Raw genomic sequence first — 21,088 nt, forward strand, 5'->3', positions numbered from 1 at the left:
TATACTTTTATTCAAATTTAATAAAATCGAAATTCAAAATTCAAGTCCATATTTAATAATAATAAACTAATAATAGTAAGAAAATATAATATTAATGACTAAGTTTGAACTTATAGTATTAGAATTTTTTTAATACTTAACAACGATAATAATAATAATTTTTTCTTAAGGGTTAACTTAATTGTTAACTTGAACTTAGATAGAGTCATAAATCATAGTTCACAAGAATATTAATGCATATTTATAAAATTATGATATTTATAATTTTATTCATTAAAATCATGATATCAATTATTTTTTTAATAAATTATACATATAAATCAATAATAGTGTTTTTTTAAACTAAGAATTAAATAAATTTAAAAATTTAAATTTCAAGTTTTTTATAAAATTTTAAATTTACTTTCATTAAAAATAAAACGTGTTTATTGGAGGTTTTTTTATTATACCGTGCTTAACCCATCTCTAATCGTGCCATACTTTTAAAATCTACATGCCTAAAATTCTAAGCGTAATCAGATTCATGTGTATGTCGTACCGTGCCGCGTGCCGTGCCACGTGCCATCTGGCCCGATGGCCATCTCTAGTTCCTTCTTTGAAAAACATACACAATTAAGGACCTATGATAATATTTTCAACAACCATCAACTAAACCCCTCGTTTCTCTCATTTTCAAACTCCGAGAAAACAAAACCCGCACGCATTGCCAGTCAAAGCGTTCAAAGTTTCAAACGTTTCAGCTTTCTCTGTTTTGAAAAGCACTTTTTCTCTCTCCAAAGTCCAAACACACTCTCTCTCTCACTGCATGGAGAGACCGGAGTTGGAAAACGAAAGGAGAAGAAGACCGCCGAAGGACAAGGAGAAGGTGGTGCAGTGCGCAGCCAAGCGCATGTTAGCGTTGGTACCCGCTACGAAACCTCCCGCTCCGCCGGCCAATCAGGTCCAACTAGCAGCACTAGCCGTCGATTTAAACGTACGGCTGAGATCAGCCGATATGCCCGCCGCAATGCAAGAACGCGTCATCAGACACTCCAGAGTTCTTCTCGACACGAATGCCGACAACAAGCGATTCAATCCCACTCACTTGGCCATGTGTCTTAAGAAGGTAATTTATTTAAAAACTCAGTTTCAAATGTTTGATTGTTTGAACGCAGAACTACGCCGTCTAATAGCACCGGTTTTTTTAATCTTTTTTTTTTTTGAATTTGTATTATTTTCAGGAATTCGATGCATTGTACGGACCGGCTTGGCACTGTATTGTTGGGAAGAGTTTCGGGTCATTTGTGACGCACGCGAGCGGTGGATTTGTGTATTTTTCAATAGACAAGTTGTCGTTTCTTCTCTTCAAAACAGAGGTCCGTCCTGTTGTTGCTACTAAGAAGCCTCCCCTGCTTCTCAAATATAAATCTTAAAACTTTTAATTGTAATTTTGTTTTTTCTTTTTTTCAAAAAATGGGAAAAAAGAAGACGGGAGTAATCAAAAGTGGGCTTTCTTTTATTTGTAATATTGTAATTTGAATGAAAAATGGAACATGTTCTTTTTTTTTTTTTCGAGTAAAGTGATAGAGTTAATGACAGAGGAGTTCACGAAAATGAATGTTTTCATGGGGTCTAATTGTGAGAGTGTGGAGAGGAGATGCGTTCCATTCTATCAGTGTTTCCAGTTCCTGAAGTGCATTTTCGGTGCTTCTTCGAGACTGGAACCTTAAATTTTTTTTTTTCTATGTATTAATCTTCTCTATGAGGGTGGCTGATCTCTTAATTTCTCGCATTTTTGTTATATTAAACATGTAATTTTTTTATTAAAATTTTCTCCTTTTCCCTTTTCGGTTCAATCTTATTAAAAGAAAATCGTAGAGAAATATTTCCTTTTCTAGCTGTCTGACTCTCAAAAAAACTTAATATGAGCTATGGCTATAATAGCTTCTTGCTGATTTTCACTGCCGTAGTTCAGAAGCATGAAGTTTCATAAATTGGCTAACAATAAGTAACATTATAAATACATGGATTACTCTTAAATATGTGAAGTTTTTTTACAAGTGACTATGATATAAATTATGCGTCCATATGAACATTTTTGGTTCAAGATTTATTTGACCAGAGGAGATAATCATTAACAGATTAAGATAATCTTTTATATAAAATTAATCTTTGAAGTTAATGCCAATCACTTTCTCTCTACCAAGTGCGATAAGGACTAGTAGAGTTTTACACGCTTATTCATCTATTTCAAATTATGTTTCCTGTTGATACTTAGATACAGAAACAAACCAATGAGAGGATCCAACGTCAGTCAGTTAGTTACCCTTAGTTACTCTGTGTGTCATCATCTATTTTTCAAAATACAACATGCAAAATGTAGAAATTATCGGTAAATAAAAATTGTACTTAACCCAGATTAGAACTCTAACCCGTTCAGCAGAATATCTGTTTTCAAAATTCCTATATAAGTATAAAAACTAGTTTACATGAACCTTATTTTCACTTGGCTGTTTACTTATAAGCTGTTTCATTGATCACTGATGGCAAGAGGAGTTTCTTGTTGTGATGGTGATGGTGATAGTCCTAGTTGTGGTGGCGGCGGCGGCGGCGGCGGTCGTAAGAGTAAAAGTGTGTGTGTGAAGAGGCTTTCTTCTTCTTATGGTTCTTTGGTGGCGGCTACTTCTTTAGGTGAAATAAGAAATATTTCTTCAGACAATGATACTAAGAGCAACATGTTTTATGGCATGTGTGATATTGATGATACGAGTGATATATTATATAAAGAAGATTTGCTCGAGTGTTATAGAAGGGAAAGAGCTATGAAGTCTTTCGGGAACGCGCAAAAGAGGTCCCCATCATTGGTTCGATGCTTTGAGTTCTTGAAGCTTTTATGCTGCAGGACATAGAGAACTTCACAAATTTTACAATTTTTTTTTTCCAATTTGCTTTTTGTATATAGCAAAGAGGCTGCAGCAAGACGAGCCTTGTTACTGTAATGTGTGAAAATGTGTTCCCTAAGTTTTGACCATTCATTAAAATAGAACACTACTTTCTATTTCATAGAATCGATTTGTTTCCCTAATTATGAGCTTTTATTGGGTGGTTTTTGGTGTTTTTCACGTCACAAAATGCTAGAACCCATACTGACAGAAGAACAAAGATCAAAGACCATATAACTAAGCAAGGATGCTAAATATGATTGATCTTATATATAAGAAAAATAGAAGAAAATAAATTTGAAACATATACTCGCCATTTTGCATCGATGTAAGTGATCTTTACTACACTTAATAAAGTGTGGGTGCATTGCCTAAGGATCACTTAGGGAGAAGATCCTGAAACCCTTAAAAGAAATACCTAAGGATCCGTTTAGCAGAAGATTCTAATAGGGAAAATAACAATAAACAGGCTGCGACAAGAAGTTAATGGACGCCGTAAAAATTAGCTGACTGACATATGACCACTGAAGTTTCCGCAGAACTTAAAAAGACACTAACAAAAAATTAGTTGACATTTGCCCCTGAATCTGAAACAGTAATTAGTGAAAAATTGTGACGCATTACGTTCGCATACTGCTGTATTGTGGTTATATTGATACCAACGCGAGCAATCACCTGTGTGATCATAAGCAATTATACAAAAGAAAGAACAAAATATTCCATCCAAACATTGGACGAGGAAATCTGAGATCAACTACAAATGTTATCTAGAATGCCTTGTGTTCGAAATGGAGCGACTAGGACCAATTCCCCTTGTCAGACTCACCTTGAGCATTCATACACAGAGTTGGTGCATGATGGAAGGTGCCATCCAAAGAATTTAACAGTCCCTAGAGCTGGACCCCTTTTCAAGCAGAAAATGCCAAAAACAATACTGCCTAATAAATTCTCTCATTTCGCTTCTCATGACTCAACTACTTCTTTCTCCTTATTGTTGATTTCTGTATTGTTCTGCATTTCAAGAAGCTTCCGTTGTTCCTCTTCACTCTCTTGTGCTTTAGTTTCTTTCACAGCTTTGGGTTTATTGCTCGTAGACTGCTGATACATAACCCCACCAAGCATACAAATCAAAAGGCCTACTGTTCCCACCCATGTCGAATGCTTGTCCCAAATAACCAAGTTAATCACAACAGTCAATAACTTGTTAACTATACCAAGAACTGTGAAGCCTGTTGCAGAAATTGCCCTCCGACAAGAGAACCCAAAGAAAGAAATGGCTAAACCAAATATACATGATAATCCCACAGGCAAAACCACCTCAAAAGAGTACCAATCTGATGCAGTTGTCATTTCATGCTTTATTTTCTTCAGTTCCCCCATTATAAGAAGCTCCAAGGGAAAGAGTAGGAGAGCCTCAAGATTATTGTACAGAACAAGACCCCATGTATTCAAACCAATTGTCATCACCACATGCTTGATGTAAACAAAGTCAATGGTCATGCTTACCAGATAAGCCAGAGCCCAGCTGTAAGCCATGACTGTAAACTGGTAATCTGTTAGAACATAAATTACACTTCCACCAAAGATTGTAGCAAGTGAAAGCCATGTCTTGATTGATGGCCATGGTTGGTGTAAAAATAGGGTCTCGCCTATTGCTACAAAGATGGGAACTGCTGATCGAAAGACAATGAAAGTATCAACATTGGCATGGAGAAGGAGCTCACTGTTGGTAAACAGAGAGAGGTAAAATATAATGGCTGCAGGTAGAAACCGCCACACTGTCAGAAGCTCAAGCGCGTCATGCTCTAAGAACTTGAAATAACCACAAAGAAGCACACCAGCTGCACTTGTGAAGTACTGTAAGGCAGTTAGTGCCCCTGGATAAGGAAATTTCATGATAGCCCATTTGTTGATAATGGAGAGCAAAGAGGCAGAGATGCAATACCCAGCAGCTACACCATAGACTGAGGCCTGGTGTGCTACAGTGTCATACCAGGTGAATTTTGTTTTGCAGGAGGTAGAAAGTGTTTCCGAATTATTTGGAGTTCTAGCAACTGGTGGATTCTCCTCATCCTCAGACATCTACAGAGAAACCAAAAATTTTTACAAGTAGACCCGGCCAGAATTTTCAATGTGTTAACCACAGACCATCGATCTCGTATTAAATTGTCAATAACCTCAGCCATCTAACAAGCACCAAGAAACCATATATTAACTATTCAAAAGCAAAGATTTTTGTATGTCCTCGAAAACTATTATAGATTAACTAAATAGAAAGTGAAGTTTTCTAGACACAGATGTATTTGTTCTGGTTTCTCTACAAGCTCACCAACAATATAGTAATAATAATTATTCAAAGTGTGATAAGTATCCTGTGGAAATAATATTTCATCATAATAAAAGTATTCAAAAATCTTCTATAACGTAGCAATTAGAATTTCAAACTTGAACAAAACCAGCTAGTAACTTCATTTCGAGTTTCGACCATGCAAAATAATTTTTAAAAAATACAGACGATGAAACAGGTAAAAGAATTAAAAGTAAACAGACCTGGATCAAAAGATTTGACTAAAACGACGACGGAGAAGCCTCGTAATCGGGTGTCCTTGTAGATGGTGAAGTGGAGAAGTGAGCTGAATCTGAAAACGCTTAAAACGACGAAGACAGCGTCGTCGGTGAAATTTTATGAAACGCCGAGTTTAATAAGGATCTCGTCGGCAGAAATTTGGGATTGTAAAACCTCGACTCTAGCTGTCTGCCTGGAAGAACTCTTATACATATTTTTAAAAATCCCATCGTTGACGGAATAATAACATAAAACTCCCTGAATTCCTAGATACTTACAGATAAAAGAACAGTGTTTACATTATTTACATACTCCAATTGTCAAATTTTTAAAAAATTTTATACTTCTGAAATTTTAAACTAATTAGTTCCTAGATAAACTGATTTTTGGAGTAAAACTAAGAAATTATGCACTTTTAATTGTGTGCCAGCGATGTGGCTATCCACCATCACGATTGGTTAATTTGATTAGTCGAAAAAATTTGGCTTCCTAAGTAGTAAAATAAGAAAAATCACTTGTGATACTATCTGCACACCGTGCGTGCAACTAGCCTCATTTGTTTCATCAACACCACTCACACAGCTTGAGGGACAGTAAAATCAAGTTATAAATATGATTTTTGTGATGCCAATATTTATGTCCTTTACAATTGAATAAAACCAAACTTTCATGGGTTATAACCACTACTCATTTCAGTTTAGTGACAAAGCTAGCAACATTTTTTGGCATGGGTTAGATTTTTTTAATTAAATATTTTCTATCGTATGAGAAAATTATTAATAAAAAATTAAAGGTACACCTAATAAGGGATATAACAAGCCTTATTCTTCAAAATATTTGTTTTATACGAACAAAACTATTGAAATTTGTAATTGTTCCTTGATTTTAATTTTAAAAGCTTAGACTTTGATAGGGAAACGTGAAAATAAAATTTAAAGATTAAAAAAAGGGATGAACACCGACAAGAATTTGACTACAGTTAAAGAGGCGGTATAACTAATTAATAAAACGTTCTTATATAAGTTCCAATAAGAGCATTTTTATAATTAACTAAAAAAAATTTCCTTTAGCTTAACTACTGTTTTTAGCTAAATAATTATATAATGCTTCCTACATCACCAATAGCATAACATTTTTATTAATGATTTTCATTAGAATTTTATAATAAACACAAGACACAATAGAGACCTGTGTGAAAAATCATACAACTATATTCTTACGTTCGATTTCTTTAAAATTAGGGAGCTGAATGTTATTGGTTCATTAAATTTGGTTAAATTAAAACCTCCCGAGTCGCGCGGGTTCCCTCTTGCATTCCACGTGCTGCTTGACCGCCGGCCCGCGCCTTGTCACTCCATGCTATATTTCTAATTAGTTCATGTTTCAGGGATGTATTTGAAATGTTGAAAGCATTTAATGGCAACATAAACCCCACGCAATCTCAACAAATAGCTACCGGCTGCCGGTGCCACTGTGCCAGTGACAGGTGGGTTCTGGCGGTTTTTATTGTTATTTGAATTCTTAACCAGATTTTTCATAACATTGTAAATTTGTAATGTGTATGAGAGCTGGATTTTACAAACTCATTATTTTTATTCCCACGGGAAATCTCTATTCTTTAGTTCCTGTTCTTTGTCCAAAAAAAAAAAAAAGGGCTTATTAGTGCCGGCATGTTTCAATCAAAGGGTTACTAAAGATTTCTCAAATCATATCTCGCAAAGTTTGTTTTATTTTTAAGTAAAATTTACATCCCGTTTTTATGTGTTTATGGTTTGTTTTAGAATCAAATATAACTTCAACTAATTCTTAAATTTTGATGAGATTCAAAAATTCTAGATTAGGTATTAATGTTACTATTGGACCCACTCATAAATTGCCTCATTTTTTTTGTTAAATTTCCAATCTAGTTATTCCCCTCTCCTAAGAAAGTCTTAAGTGGATGGATGATGTAGTGGTCTGTCCTTATTCTTTATTGTTGATTTCTTTTTTGTTCTGCCTTTTTGAAGAATTTTCTGAAGCTCCTCATCACTCTCTTGTACCTCAGTTTCATTCACAGCCCTTGGCTTATTGGTCGGAGACTGCTGATACGTAACCCCACCAAGCATACAAATCAAAAGGCCAAGTGTTCCCACCCGCGTCGAATGCTTATCCCAAAAAGCCAAATTAATCACAACATTCAATGACTTGTTCACTGCACCACCCAGAACTGTAAACCCTCTTGCCGAAACTGCCTTCGGCGAGCAAACCCAAAGAAACACGAAAATCCCAATGGCAAAATCACCTCAAAAGAGTACCAATCGGACTTGTTTGTAATTTCATGCTTTAATTTCGACATTTCCCCCATTATATAAAGCTCCAGGGGAAAGATAACAGAGCCTCAAGATTGTTATACAAAAGAAGATCCCATGTGTTTAGCCCAACTGCCATGACCACATGCTTGATGAAAACACAGTCAATGGCCATGATCACGAAGTAAGCAGTGACTGTGAATTGTCTGTTAGAACATAAACCAGGCTTCCACCCAGGATTGTAAGAAGTGAAAACCAAGTCTTGATTAATGGCCACGGTTGGTGCAAAAATGGGGAGACTGCTATGGCTACACAAAATGGGGACAGCTGATCGAGAGACGACGAATGTGTCAACATTGGCATGTAAGAGGAGCTTGTTGTGTGCGGAATGTGGAATCAAGTGCACCAAATAATTATAGAAAAATAAAGGACACAAGAATTACGTGGTTCGGTAATTAAACATACATCTATGGAGACAAGAAAGAATAATTGTTTATTTAACAATTAATAGAGTACAAATATTTGAGTAACGAATCTCACTTCACAGAAACCCAAATATACTCAGTACTCTCACACTCTACAGGAAAGATAAATTCCCCAGACACACTTCTCTCACTTCTCTCAAAAACTTAGAAACTTATAAACTTAACAATTTTGAGATGCTTAACAAATGAAAAACTCTCTCTATTTATAAGCTTGAAGATAATACTATTCCACCTAACCCATGCAAATATGTCAATGGTGTCAATTTGGTAAATTTGACAAATTTGCCAATTTTTCTTTTTTTTCTTTAATTGTTTGGTAGCCCTTTGAAATTTGGCTAATGCTAAGTTACATTCATGTAACTTTCAACCCTCTCACATTAATAGTCCACTTAATATTCATGTGAGAAGGTTGTAAGTTATATAAATATAGCATAAAGGGATCCTTGAAATTTTACATGCCTTTTTTAATTTGAGTGACACGTGCATGACTTTTCAACAGAGCTCGCTGTTGGCGAATAGAGAGGTAAACTATAATGGCTGCGGATGCAAAGCGTCTCATTGTTACAAATGTAAGCAAATCGTGGTCTATGAACTTGAAACAGCTGCCACAAGGGAGGACACCAACTGCACTTGTTAAGTACCGTAAAGCAGTTAGTGCTTCTGGATAAGCGAATTTCATTGTTGCCCATTTGTTGATAATGGCGAGTAATGAAGCAGATAAGCAATATCCGGCAGCTACGCCATAGATTGAGGCTCGGTGGCCTAAACTGTTGTACCAGGTCATCATTCGTGCTATTCTGGGATTTATTTTTCCAATTAGTGGATTCTCCTCGTCATTAGTCATCTACAGGGAAAGCAGAAGATTTTACTATATTGGTGTAGCATTTGATGATTTAGTATGAAAACAAGTATAGATATGTTAGAATCATGATTTTGATTTATCTTCGACACTTTTCAATTATTATACAGTACAATTATTGATATTTTTATGATTAAAATTTAATTAGGATTCGCTTACATTAGTACTATTAAAAACGTAGTTTAGAGTTCAATCCTCACAATTTTGGGGGATTAACAACTTTTCTCACAAAAAAATCAACTTCCATCCAATTATATATAATTAAAAGGAAAGGGAAATTCTCATCCTTATACAAGAACTCGAACCCAAGATCCCAATTTAAATTTTGGGAGCTTGGGACCAGTGAGGATCCTGCAGTAATACATTAACACTTTAAGGCCGCTTTTCATCAAACTTCTGATGCTTAATTTATATGATAATTATTTCTTTTCCCTGGGATACATTGTGTAAGTGCTGAAAAAACCAATAACGGTATAAACCGCTGAGAATCTAAACCTAACGACAACAATAGCCGGCCCGGCCGCGTGGGCTCTGGCGGTTAATATTATTAATATTACTATTTGAATGACTTGTAAGCTTTTTCTTGAAACATTGCGACGCTTTCAAAACTATATAAACAAATGTCATTCTCCTGGGAAAACCCTCTCGAATCTTTATGTCATTTCTTGTTCTCGGGCAAAATGGCCTCAACGACGCTCACCGCGCGTTTCAACCAATCGGTCACAAAAGAAGCTCTCAGATCATATCTTGCGGAATTCATCTCAACTTTCTTTTATGTCTTTGCTGTTGTAGGATCCGCCATGGCTTCAAGTCAGTACCCAGAACAGTTTTAACTTTAATTACTGATTTTTAATCTTCAAAATGTTGCACGCAACAACTTTGATAACCAATTAGTTTTCGTTAATGTTTAATTCATGTGTTATGGAAGAGAAATTGAGTCCAGACGCAGCATCAAATACATCTAGCCTGGTGGTTGCTGCAATTGCGAACGTGTTTGCATTGTCATCAACTGTTTACATTGCGGCAAATATTTCCGGTGGGCACGTAAATCCGGCCGTCACATTTGCAAAGGCAGTGAGTGGACACATCACCGTGCCAACGGCTCTGTTTTATTGGGTTTCTCAGATGCTAGCCTCAGTCATGGCTAGCCTTCTCTTGAGAGTCACCGCCATTGGCCAGGTAATAAGCAATCTTTACGCCCAAATGCGGTTAAAATTTTTCAAAAATTTATGCCTCGAACTGAAACCACTTAAATTTTTTAAATGCTTGTTACTTTTGTAGAACATTCCAGCGTACACAATTGCACAGGAAATGACAGGATTTGGTGCATCTTTATTAGAAGGTGTCCTAACTTTTGCTTTGGTGTACACTGTTTATGCTGCTGGTGATCCTAGAGGCAGTCCATTGGGAGCCATAGGTCCATTGGCAATTGGGATGATGGCAGGGGCTAATGTTCTGGCAACGGGCCCTTTTTCTGGTGGCTCGATGAACCCGGCGTGTGCGTTTGGGTCCGCTGTGGTTGCCGGAAGTTTCAAAAACCAGGCAGTCTACTGGGTTGGTCCTTTGTTCGGAGCCGCAGTTGCTGGGCTTGTGTATGATATTGTCGTGTTCCCTGCCCAAGTTCAAGATTCTATTGCAGGAGTTTCTGATGGAACTGCGGTGTGATTGCCGCAAATTAACATTATAATAAATATAGCATTAAAAATAATTTCTTTATTTATTTTATAATTATAAAAATTATTTATTTAAGTAGATGGGTTACTCAATTTTAGTAGTAATTGTATTGTAATTTCAATTACAACTACAACTATTAATTACAATTAAAAGTATTATTTTTGAAAATTATTATTAAAAAATATATTTATCAATTAACTGGAGATAATTTTGCACGCGAGAAATAAAAAAGGATGAATATAAATATTAAAAAATATTTTCATTTGTGTGTTTATTTTGTCTAAGAATTGGAATGGTCCGATACAAGTTGCTAGTATGTCCTTAGTTAATTATTTATTATAATAGTAACAAAATAATGCTAATAATAATAATAATAATAATAATAAAATATAAAAAATATTTAAATCGGCACAAATGTTATAAATGACACATCGTACACTGATTTGTTAATTAAAGTATGTATGCTGCGTTAGGGAACCCAAAGACGAGAAGTCGTTCGTAATATTAATACAACCGACATGTGTAAAATGTATGTGCTAGTGTGTCTTATAGATGATTTGTTGATTATGTTTTGACATACAATGACAAGTCATTAGCATAATAAATATCCATATGACGTTCTATCGTTATGCTTTCTTGACAAACAATGCGTCGTCTATGGAGCCGAACTCCAAATGATTTTACAAAAGTAGGAGATTGTTTGTTTATTATCTGTTACACGAAATAATAACTATTGATGCCGAAATCCGATTGAGTCGGTTAGCGACTTGATACTAGACTCCCGCATCAGCATTAAATTTATTTGGTGGAGAATCGGTTGGGTAATCGTCAATATGTCCTGTGACCACTGGCGATTAACCTGCAAATATCTAAAATCACAGAAGACGGTCAGAGGCGCCGGAATTTTTTTCCGGCGTGAACCCTCCGACGCTCAAGTTAGTTTCTACGCCTTTCGGAAAAATTTGTGCCACCACTCATGTGGCTTAATAAACATTGCCTTAAAACCCAAAGCTTTTTGAGTAATTTATAAAAAGTAAAGTAGAGTGTAAAAGAAAGAATTTTCCATGAGAGGAATAGAGAAAGATCCCCATGAGAAGAGAGAAAAAATAAATAAATAATCTCCCTTAGGTAACTCCCCACTCCCCTCTTTCCCCCTTTATTCTCTCCCCACTCTCATAAGTTAAGGATGAGGTCAAAGTCACGTCTCCACTCTCCATTTCTTTCTCCTTTTTCCATTACCAAACAATAACCATTACACTTGTAATTGTAAAATAAAAAAAAAGAAAAAAAATACAGAAATACCAAGTGATCATAACATTCGAGTTTAAATTTTAGCCACCACTCTTGTGGGTCAATCATCAAGTAGAGGATGAATTTTATAATTTATAAAATTGTATTAACAATTTGTTCAATGTGTTCATTACCACGCGACTTGTCATCTAAAAAGTTGAATTCTAAGTAATTTTATTAGAAGGAAGAGATTTTTTTTTTTGTTTTTAACAGTCACATGGATAAACACTTGAGTTTCAATTTCAGTTCCCCACTATGAGTCACTCGTCAACTGAATGATGAACTTCACATTTTATAAAATTACTTATTTACTATCCTATAGATGAGTTACTCAATTTTAATAATAATTGTATTAATAACTCCAATTGAAACTATAATTAATATTATAGTAAAATAATAAGATAATAAACTTCAGCCTTATAAATATACCATTGTACCATAATATTGTATACTTGAAATCCACGAACCTCATTTTTTTTTTTTCATATTTGTTATGTATGAAATTGGAGTCTACTTATTTCCATTGGTGGGCTTGCTCTGACTGTTATTATTACCTATTATAACGGTAGCAATAATAGTGATAAAAATAAAAATAACGGTAGTTATAACAGCAATAAGATTACAACAACAACAATAATGACAATAACAAAATTTTTACATCATAATCCGCACATAGGTATTGAATGATCCACCGTTTATTATTATTTTTTTTTTGAAAGAAAACGAGATGTCACCTTGTTACTGAACAGAAAATGACGAGTCGTTTGTTCTTTATTGCGGCCACCATGTGAAAATAGTATGCCTCGTTGGCGCATAGTATTTACAACTAGTTGTTTGTGATTTGACAGAACATGACGCGTCATTTGCTTCATGATCCGATATATGGCACGTTGGCCTTTTTTTTTCATTGCAAGGCGCCTTGTCATCCATAAAATTGAATTCTACACTATACTTAATATTATTATCTATTATAACGGTGGGTGTAACAGTGATAAAAATTAACAACTACAATAATAATTTAAAAAATTTTCAAATCGGCCTAAACGTTATAGATGACACATCACATATCGATTTAATATTAAGTGCCTGTTTGGTATGGCTTATTTAAGAGCCATAAGAGCTTATTTAATCGTATAAGCACTTTTTAAAATTTTTTATAGTGTTTGGTTATTTTTTTAGTAGAGTTTTTTTAGCTTAAATAAGCTAATTTATCTCTACTAGCAAAAGCCCAAAATTTGAGCTTTTGGGAGTAGAGTTTATAAAGCTTTTCTAAAAATATATAATATAAAAAATATCACATAGTTTAATGGTTCAAAAGTGCATTTTTTATTGACAACCAAACACCCAATGACTTTTTGTCCAAAAGCTCTATTGGTATAAGCTCTACTGTTATAAGCTCTATTTAATAAGCTGTACCAAACGGAGCCTAAGACTTTAGATTGTTCGAAAGACAACAGGTCGTCTATAGTAATAAGACGATTGGCATGCGAAAAATGTATGTGCTAGCTCATCATATAGATGATTCATCGTTTATCTTTTTGACATAAAACGACATTGGATTAGCATCATAAATATATAGACCACATGACGTCTTTGTGTTTTATTGACAAATGGTGCGTCATCTGCATAGTTATTTTTTTATTTACAGTTACATGAAATAATCATCATTGGAATTGTTAATTTTTTAACAGTTACATGAAATAATCATCATTGGAATTGTAATTGTTGGGATCTAGAATGCCCAAAATTGCACCAAAATTGTTAATTTTAAATATTGCTGGCTTGGGTTAGATCTAGATTGCGTAAAATTGCAGCAAAGTTGTTAATTTTTAATCATTGTTGGCTAGTTATCACTATTGTAATCGTAAGAGTAGATAATTTTCCCGCAAAACAAAGCTTACAATCAAACTTGATTTAAATTCTTTTGACTTATAATTTGGATTGCTTGAAGCGGGAAAAAAAAAGGAAAAAATTATTTGCTGAACGTGTTAGCCTTTCTCATACAAAATTTGAGATGATATTTCAGTAATCAGATATATATATATGCTTAAAACATGATAAAGCATTTGATAAAGTCACGAATAAAATAATGCATATTCTAACAACTCAGCGTCGACTAATCGTTCTAATGGCAAACATCTTAAACTCCCTGCACCTACTCCAGATATTCAGTAAAAAAATCATAAAACATTAATTAATATATTTAAATTTTGTATGATGGGATAATAACGTCGAATCCCCAAATTTCAATAAAATTACAATAAAGATATAATTTTGAAAATTTTAAAAACACGAGGACCTGTATGGAAAATAATGTTAAATATGTATTTGGTTATCTTTTATTTTGCGATAAGGGACCTGATTGTTATTGCCCATTGTAGAGTATAATTAATAACAAATTAACAGAAGTATCTGTAGCGCGCTGTCTCTGCGTCTCTTCCCAAAACCAAACCCACTGTCACAGCTGAAGCTCACTCATACAACGCAACGGTTGCTAATTTATGGCGCTTAAAACGCTCACAACATTTCTCTCCCCGCTCTCTCTCCCCCACCACTTCACAAACTCTACCCCTAAATTCCTCAAAACTTACACTAAACCCACTCTCATAGTTTGCAAATCAACGCTCTCACCCGAGACCCAATTCGAATCCGACGGAGCCGGAGCCGCCGCCCCGACCCGCGGGGACCGGTTCCTTGAGCTCCAAAAAGCTAAGGAGGCTTCCAAGGTAGTCGTAAGAGACAGTAAGAAGAAAAGGAAGAAGAAAGATAAGGTTTTGAAGGTTAACTCTGCCGTTGCTTCTTGTTACGGCTGTGGAGCTCCGTTGCAGACCTCGGAGTCGGATGCTCCGGGTTATGTTGACCCGGATACGTATGAATTGGTATTTTAGCTATTGCTTTTGCTGATTTTGTTTATTTGGGATTTTTTTTTCTAATGAGGTTTTGTTAATGAATGTGGGAATTTGAAGTTAAATTGATGTTAGGGTGCTTACTAGATCCTTGTGTCTTGACTTGCAGAAGAAGAAACACCACCAGCTTAAAACTGTGCTTTGTGGGAGGTGTCGGCTTTTATCCCATGGACACATGATAACTGCGGTTGGAGGAAATGGAGGTTACGCCGGTGGGAAGCAGTTTGTTTCAGCCGATGAGCTCAGGGAGAAGCTGTCTCACTTACGTCGTGAGAAAGCTTTAATTGTTAAATTGGTTAGCACTATCCATCTTTTAACTCTTGGTTTATGCTTAAAAAAATCTGGATAGTATCATGAATTAATGAAAATAGGCATACGATTCCAAATTTATAGCTTATTAGCAATATATCTTGAAATTGTTGATCTGCTGTATGTTATGGTTAGCACTACTTAAGAGGTTCGTCTAATGTTTGTGGCTAATGACATTTAGGTTGATATTGTGGACTTCAATGGCAGCTTTTTGGCTCGTATACGTGATCTTGCTGGTGCAAATCCAATAATATTAGTTGTGACCAAGGTAATCATAATCATATGGGTGATTCCCTATTTTTTCCTATCAATCTATGCTTTATTCCATGAAATCTCTCAAAAAATTCATGCTTTAGTTTCAACTGTTAGATTGATCTTCTTCCGAAAGGAACAGATTTTAATTGTGTTGGCGATTGGGTTGTAGAAGCTACAACAAAGAAGAAGCTTAAGTAAGTTTCGGCTCTTAGTCCTTGCTTCTTGTATGATGTACTTTTCTGTGATCTAACTGAAATTCTTGCTGGTAAAAAAGAAAATATGTTGTGAACCCTGGGTATTTGGTTTCTAGGCTTTAGTGATTTGAGTCTTATGTAGCAGTTTTCAAGTTTCCATAAAAAGGTTATGAATTCTGAGACTTTGTGCTTATTTTTTGCAGCGTCTTGAGTGTTCATCTCACCAGTTCAAAGTCTTTAGCAGGAATTGTGGGAGTTGCATCAGAGATTCAAAAGGAGAAAAAGGTTCTTACTACACCATTATTACATGCACGCATATATGTGGTGTTTCTTAATGGTTGTTTGTGGGAACTTGCTTTTATTTTTTTCTCCTCAGTAATACTCTTTGGCTTGCATGTGTGAATTGTAGTTTTCTTAATCGACATTAACTGGGGTTATATATATATATATATATATGGTTCCTGTATACCCCACACCAGACTAAATTATCCCCTAGGAATTGGACCCTTGACCTCTTACTTGTACTGCAATAGGCCAAACTAACTTGACTATCCCGTGGGGATAAAGATAATATCAACGGCCAACTAAACTCGACCAAAGACCTCAAGGTTATAGTTTTGCACCTTACAACACTAGGTTAAGCATGAACTCAGTCAACATTGAATGGATATTTGTTTTCACATAGGATTCTAATTCTGTAATTACTTCTTTAGATTTACCGTGCAATTGATGGAAGAGCAGTAATCTATACTTCTATCAACTGTTTTCCTGTGCTTTCCCATATTTGTTCCATTATCTGCAAGTTTATGTGTTGTCTTTTAATAATTTTACTCAACGAATTCACTTTTCATCACAACGCACAAATAATTCTGAATTCATTATCCTAGGATTAAGCTTAGGTGTTGCACGAAACTGTGATTTTCTTTGGTTTTTAATGTAGACTTTTGTTGTGCAGGGGCGGGACGTTTACATTCTGGTTAGTAACTTTCTGAACTGGAGGCTTCCTGCTGGTTTGTGGACTACATTATGAAATTTTTTTGCTTTAAAAGTGGGGAAAGAGTCAGACTCTACTTTATTTCATGTGGAAATGGCTTCATTCTTGACCTAGATTTATTTCTGTATTTCAATACTCTCCTTTCCCGACACTCTTCTTTCCAGAAGAATTAGAGCAAGTGACTGTTTGATTGGGGAATATTGCTTTACCAGAAATTAAATCTCCTTGAAGACCTTCTGCTTCTAAAATCGATTGTTTTATGAATTATTTTCCGATTCTCAATTTCCATCTGTATAAACTTTATATAGCAGGAGTTGAAAATGACTGATATCTTCCTGTTAAATTTTGGTTTCAAGATTGTTTGTACTTTTGCTTTGATTTTGTCAAATTTTAAATCATATCATTTATGAAGGGCATGTGTGATCTCTTAATAATTCAAGTTTACTTCCAGGGGTCAGCTAATGTTGGGAAGTCAGCATTCATCAATGCATTACTCAGTAAGTTATTGTTATTTAACGCCATGTGAGACTATGTTCAACATAATGGAATAAAAGAAAAAGAATATATTAGATTTCTTTTTCCTGAAATATTTTGTGTACTTTATTTTATTATTTTGGCCTAGATTTTGGAGAAAAACTCGTTCTAAACGTGTTTTGAGTTTTTGTTCTGTTTCTTTGGTCTATATTTGCCATTTATTAGCTTTGACTTGTAACTTTCAGAAAAAATGGGAGAAAGGGATCCAGCTGCTGCGATGGCACAAAAGTACAGGCCAATTCAATCTGCTGTTCCAGGAACTACCTTAGGTCCAATTCAGATTGATGCATTTCTTGGTGGAGGGGTATGATACTTGTGTTTGTGCATATTCTTTTGTAAATACTACCTCCTCTTTACGATGTTAGAATTCTTGTCTGCAAATTGTGTTGGTTGTTTTGTAATAAGGTTTACCCCTTAAAATTTAAGATTGGCAAAGTTATCACAATGGGGGGGATGCCTGGTAATCTTGTAACTTTTATGTATGTATCACACATATACATGCAAATAAAAAGGATTGGTAAAGGTTTGTTAATTTATTCTTAATGAATTGTCTCCAACCAACTTCTTCCTGCAGAAATTATATGACACTCCTGGAGTACATCTCCACCATCGGCAAGCTGCAGTTGTTCATGCTGAAGATTTACCTGCCCTTGCTCCTCAAAGTCGGCTCAGGGGTCAATCTTTTGCTGTATGTTCTTTTTCAAATTTTCATAAAGATTTTACCATTAACCTCTGTGCAGCTGAGATTTTTCTTTCTTACACCCTTGATTCTTAGGTGATCTCTGAAACGGAGACAAACAATGAATTTAAATCCCATGGCTTAAATGGGTTTACAATATTTTGGGGAGGACTTGTCAGGATTGATCTCTTGAAGGTCTTGTTCTTGTAACTTTGCGATTTTTCTGATGTTGGACTTGTTATGGATGTTTTTCTGCCTTTCTGAGTCCAATATGCTCTATTTTGGTTTTCAGGTCCTTCCAGAGACATGTTTGACATTCTATGGACCCAAGTCATTGCAGGTTTATATGGTACCGACTGATAAAGCTGATGAATTTTACCAGGTAATCAAAACACTCTTCTTTCGTGATGATAAAGTTAACCACCTCCTCTGTTTTTCCTCTCTCGTATTAGTTACAATGAAAAAGTTAACCATGGATTTCCCTTTTCTGGGTTAAGGAATTCCTTTCCTTTCCAATTTATTGAATACAATTTGGTGCCAGCATCATGCAGAATGAGTTTTATAGCTAAAGGCTCTGGCAAGCTGTTATCTATTTTCCCTCTAAAGCCATGAACTTTTTAGCTGATTAGTTTTATGGTTGCTGGCTATTCGACGATTGAATTTGCATCAGAGCAATAGCATCTGTTATTGCGCTCATTTTGTGTATCTGCCCATTATACTTTCACAAGTTTCATGAACTTTATCTTTGTAAACTAGCATTTTCTCTTATTTTATATGAAATGCTGTATATGAAAATTTAATTTTTATCGTCTCAGTACCCTTGGTCATAGCTGTAGCAATTCGATATATGTTTTTTTTTCTCTCAATTGAAATGCTTGCCTGTCTTCCTATAAGTGGATTAGGTTTCTCTCTTTTCTGTCCCTTGTGCTATTTGTATAATCCTGCATTTTTCATGACATCAGAGATGTTCAATGAATTCTTGCAGAAAGAACTTGGTGTTACGCTGACACCTCCGATTGGAAAACAAAAAGCAGAGGGCTGGAAAGGATTAGATACAGAGCGTCTATTGGAAATAAAATTTGAAGACACGGAGAGGTAGAACTGAATTTACATTTTTGTTAAAGATTAGAAAAGTATTTGTAGTGCAGTAGGTAGTGATATGTATCCAATCTCTGTGTATTTGTTGCTCACGAGCAAATTTCACAAACTGATCCTGTTAATACTTTGCCAGACACTGGGAAAGTTTTTATTTACTTTGGTTGGTTGGTTTGTTCAGGCCTGCTAGTGATGTTGCAATTTCTGGTCTGGGATGGATTTCTGTTGAGCCTGTACGCCGATCAATCAGAAGCTCTGATATAAATTTAGAGTCAACTTCTGGAGAACTGCATTTGGCTGTCCATGTCCCCAAGCCAGTTGAGGTGTTTGTTCGGAGTCCAATGCCTGTGGGGAAGGCCGGAGCAGAGTGGTATCAGTATCGGGAATTGACCGAGAAAGAGCTGGAAGTAAGACCAAAATGGTATTTTTGATGCCGAGTTCTTTTACAGTCTATTTGTGTATAATCCATTTGTATTGTTGGGAAAAGAAAAATATTTATTGTATCATACACAATTACACATATATATTGAGGGACGAGAGCTTGCTAAGAAAATTTGCGAGTTCTTGAAATTTTTCACGTAGAAATCAGAACTGCATGCCAGAGATTTTAGAGTGATGTGGGCAGAAATCGAATGAAATTTTGCATGTAGCTCAGACGTTTAATTATTATCATTATTATTTTTCCTGAATTAGTGAATTAGCTCAAATACGCTGGCTGATTATAAAATGAAAGTTCAATTAATCGATTGTCTGGAAAATAAATAAATACAAAGTGATACTTTCAAAAAATAAAAATAAATTCAGTGATTTCAATTTATTTTAAAAAAAATTGTTCTTGATTCTTTTTTGAACTACGTTTTTAGATATGAGCTAAACTGTTGGCACACCCTTTCAAAATTCTTTTAAAGCCCCTCACTTTCATATTTACAATTTTAACCTTAATTGAATGAAGAGACATTAATTTCAAATCCCTCTTTTGAAAAAAAATTACTGTTAATATCCTGACACGAGGCTTTCCTTTACAAATAAACATTAAGATTGGCATCTGACTAATATCTCGAAAGAACGATGTGAATGAAATAAAACAGACTAATATGGTATAACTTTCTCCGTGAAGAATTGGAAACTTTGATTTTATTCATCATTATTTTGTGTATGGGTTCTCCAATATAGATTTGGATATTCAATGAAAATTAATAGTGGAAGAAGATGGAATTTTTCATTTTTGTTGTTTGTTTCTTTGTTTTTTTTTTAATACCATTATTTATGCTTTGCTAATTGCAAGAAAATCATTTTTTTAAAGTGCCAAATAAATGAGATAATGGTAAACTAATTTGTCTATTTATTTGAATCATTAGTGAATAATGACAAAGATTTTAATACTACCCGGAAGGTGAAAGAACAATTTTAGATTAAACTTGAAAAAGTTTTGTAGATAGAGAGAGAGATGGTCAAAATCTTCTTGTTTTTTTTTTTGGAGACACGAGAACAAGCCCATTGTGAAATTAGAATGGTGCTGTTAGAGTTAGAAATTGTTTTAATTTTTAATTATTTTTAATGGGGTTTCTTAAGAATAGGGGTTTTTGAGGATTTTTGAGGGTTGACCATAGCACCAGTGTTTAGATATTTAGGTGGCGTTTGTTTTTTAACTTAATGACTTAAAATGACTTAATTTAATTAATTAAATTAATTAGAGTTGTTTATTTTTATAACTTAATGAGACTTTTTAGATAATTTTAACTTAATAAAATAAGCCAATTTTTTGATTTTTTACTTAATGGAGAAATCTGAATTAAGTCAATTACTTGCTAATGTAAAAAATATCCATACTTTATAATTTATTTTTCATGTTTATCCCAAAACTCACCCATAGTCCATATAAATTTATCCCACATAATAATCTCATCATTTGTTTTACTTATAAATGTTAAAATATTGTGGTATTTAATATATTATTTATTTGACATTCAAATTTAATAAGGATACAAATGTAAAAGTACATATTTTAAATTTTTTAAGTTGAAAAAAATAATTTAATA

At 34.6% G+C, this 21,088-nt stretch overlaps 4 protein-coding genes and 1 pseudogene across 4 annotated transcripts; 3 read left to right on the forward strand and 2 right to left on the reverse strand.

The window, feature by feature from the left end:
• The first annotated feature begins 691 nt into the window (after window positions 1-691).
• LOC102608966 (uncharacterized) lies at window positions 692-1,547 on the forward strand. The gene is made up of 2 exons (XM_006490063.4): window positions 692-1,105; window positions 1,221-1,547. Exons 1-2 carry the CDS (start codon window positions 806-808, stop codon window positions 1,410-1,412), a joined length of 492 nt encoding a protein of 163 aa, XP_006490126.2. The 5' UTR covers window positions 692-805; the 3' UTR covers window positions 1,413-1,547.
• A 1,994-nt stretch (window positions 1,548-3,541) lies between these two features.
• LOC102609252 (GDP-mannose transporter GONST3) lies at window positions 3,542-5,689 on the reverse strand. The gene is made up of 2 exons (XM_006490064.3): window positions 5,472-5,689; window positions 3,542-5,003 (listed from the first exon to the last, which is right to left on the reverse strand). The coding sequence occupies exon 2, from the start codon at window positions 5,001-5,003 to the stop codon at window positions 3,885-3,887; it is 1,119 nt and encodes a 372-aa protein (XP_006490127.2). The 5' UTR covers window positions 5,472-5,689; the 3' UTR covers window positions 3,542-3,884.
• A 1,729-nt stretch (window positions 5,690-7,418) lies between these two features.
• LOC102612021 (GDP-mannose transporter GONST3-like) lies at window positions 7,419-9,044 on the reverse strand (annotated as a pseudogene).
• Window positions 9,045-9,776: 732 nt separating this feature from the next.
• Window positions 9,777-10,858, forward strand: LOC102612321 (probable aquaporin TIP5-1). Its single transcript, XM_006490158.2, has 3 exons — window positions 9,777-9,929; window positions 10,048-10,298; window positions 10,401-10,858. The coding sequence occupies exons 1-3, from the start codon at window positions 9,800-9,802 to the stop codon at window positions 10,782-10,784; spliced, it is 765 nt and encodes a 254-aa protein (XP_006490221.2). The 5' UTR covers window positions 9,777-9,799; the 3' UTR covers window positions 10,785-10,858.
• A 3,632-nt stretch (window positions 10,859-14,490) lies between these two features.
• On the forward strand, window positions 14,491-19,634 carry LOC102609531 (NO-associated protein 1, chloroplastic/mitochondrial). Its single transcript, XM_006490065.4, has 13 exons — window positions 14,491-14,962; window positions 15,099-15,284; window positions 15,480-15,566; window positions 15,668-15,747; window positions 15,951-16,032; window positions 16,703-16,723; window positions 17,193-17,238; window positions 17,461-17,579; window positions 17,850-17,963; window positions 18,051-18,149; window positions 18,247-18,336; window positions 18,940-19,049; window positions 19,231-19,634. The coding sequence occupies exons 1-13, from the start codon at window positions 14,585-14,587 to the stop codon at window positions 19,478-19,480; spliced, it is 1,662 nt and encodes a 553-aa protein (XP_006490128.2). The 5' UTR covers window positions 14,491-14,584; the 3' UTR covers window positions 19,481-19,634.
• Window positions 19,635-21,088: the final 1,454 nt, after the last annotated feature.

Source organism: Citrus sinensis, chromosome 9 (genome assembly GCF_022201045.2).
Source record: "Citrus sinensis cultivar Valencia sweet orange chromosome 9, DVS_A1.0, whole genome shotgun sequence".
Lineage (NCBI taxonomy): Eukaryota > Viridiplantae > Streptophyta > Magnoliopsida > Sapindales > Rutaceae > Citrus > Citrus sinensis.

What these genes read in the sequence shown, in the direction of transcription:
- LOC102608966 (XM_006490063.4), top strand. Translation starts at nt 806, where the DNA reads ATGGAGAGACCGGAGTTGGAAAACGAAAGGAGAAGAAGACCGCCGAAG. An exon ending in TGGCCATGTGTCTTAAGAAG is followed by an intron (nt 1,106 to 1,220) that starts GTAATTTATTTA and finishes TATTATTTTCAG; the next exon opens with GAATTCGATGCATTGTACGG.
- LOC102609252 (XM_006490064.3), bottom strand. Translation starts at nt 5,003, where the DNA reads ATGTCTGAGGATGAGGAGAATCCACCAGTTGCTAGAACTCCAAATAAT.
- LOC102612321 (XM_006490158.2), top strand. Translation starts at nt 9,800, where the DNA reads ATGGCCTCAACGACGCTCACCGCGCGTTTCAACCAATCGGTCACAAAA. An exon ending in AGGATCCGCCATGGCTTCAA is followed by an intron (nt 9,930 to 10,047) that starts GTCAGTACCCAG and finishes GTGTTATGGAAG; the next exon opens with AGAAATTGAGTCCAGACGCA. An exon ending in GAGTCACCGCCATTGGCCAG is followed by an intron (nt 10,299 to 10,400) that starts GTAATAAGCAAT and finishes TTACTTTTGTAG; the next exon opens with AACATTCCAGCGTACACAAT.
- LOC102609531 (XM_006490065.4), top strand. Translation starts at nt 14,585, where the DNA reads ATGGCGCTTAAAACGCTCACAACATTTCTCTCCCCGCTCTCTCTCCCC. An exon ending in AAGCTTTAATTGTTAAATTG is followed by an intron (nt 15,285 to 15,479) that starts GTTAGCACTATC and finishes AATGACATTTAG; the next exon opens with GTTGATATTGTGGACTTCAA. An exon ending in ATTCATCAATGCATTACTCA is followed by an intron (nt 17,239 to 17,460) that starts GTAAGTTATTGT and finishes TGTAACTTTCAG; the next exon opens with AAAAAATGGGAGAAAGGGAT.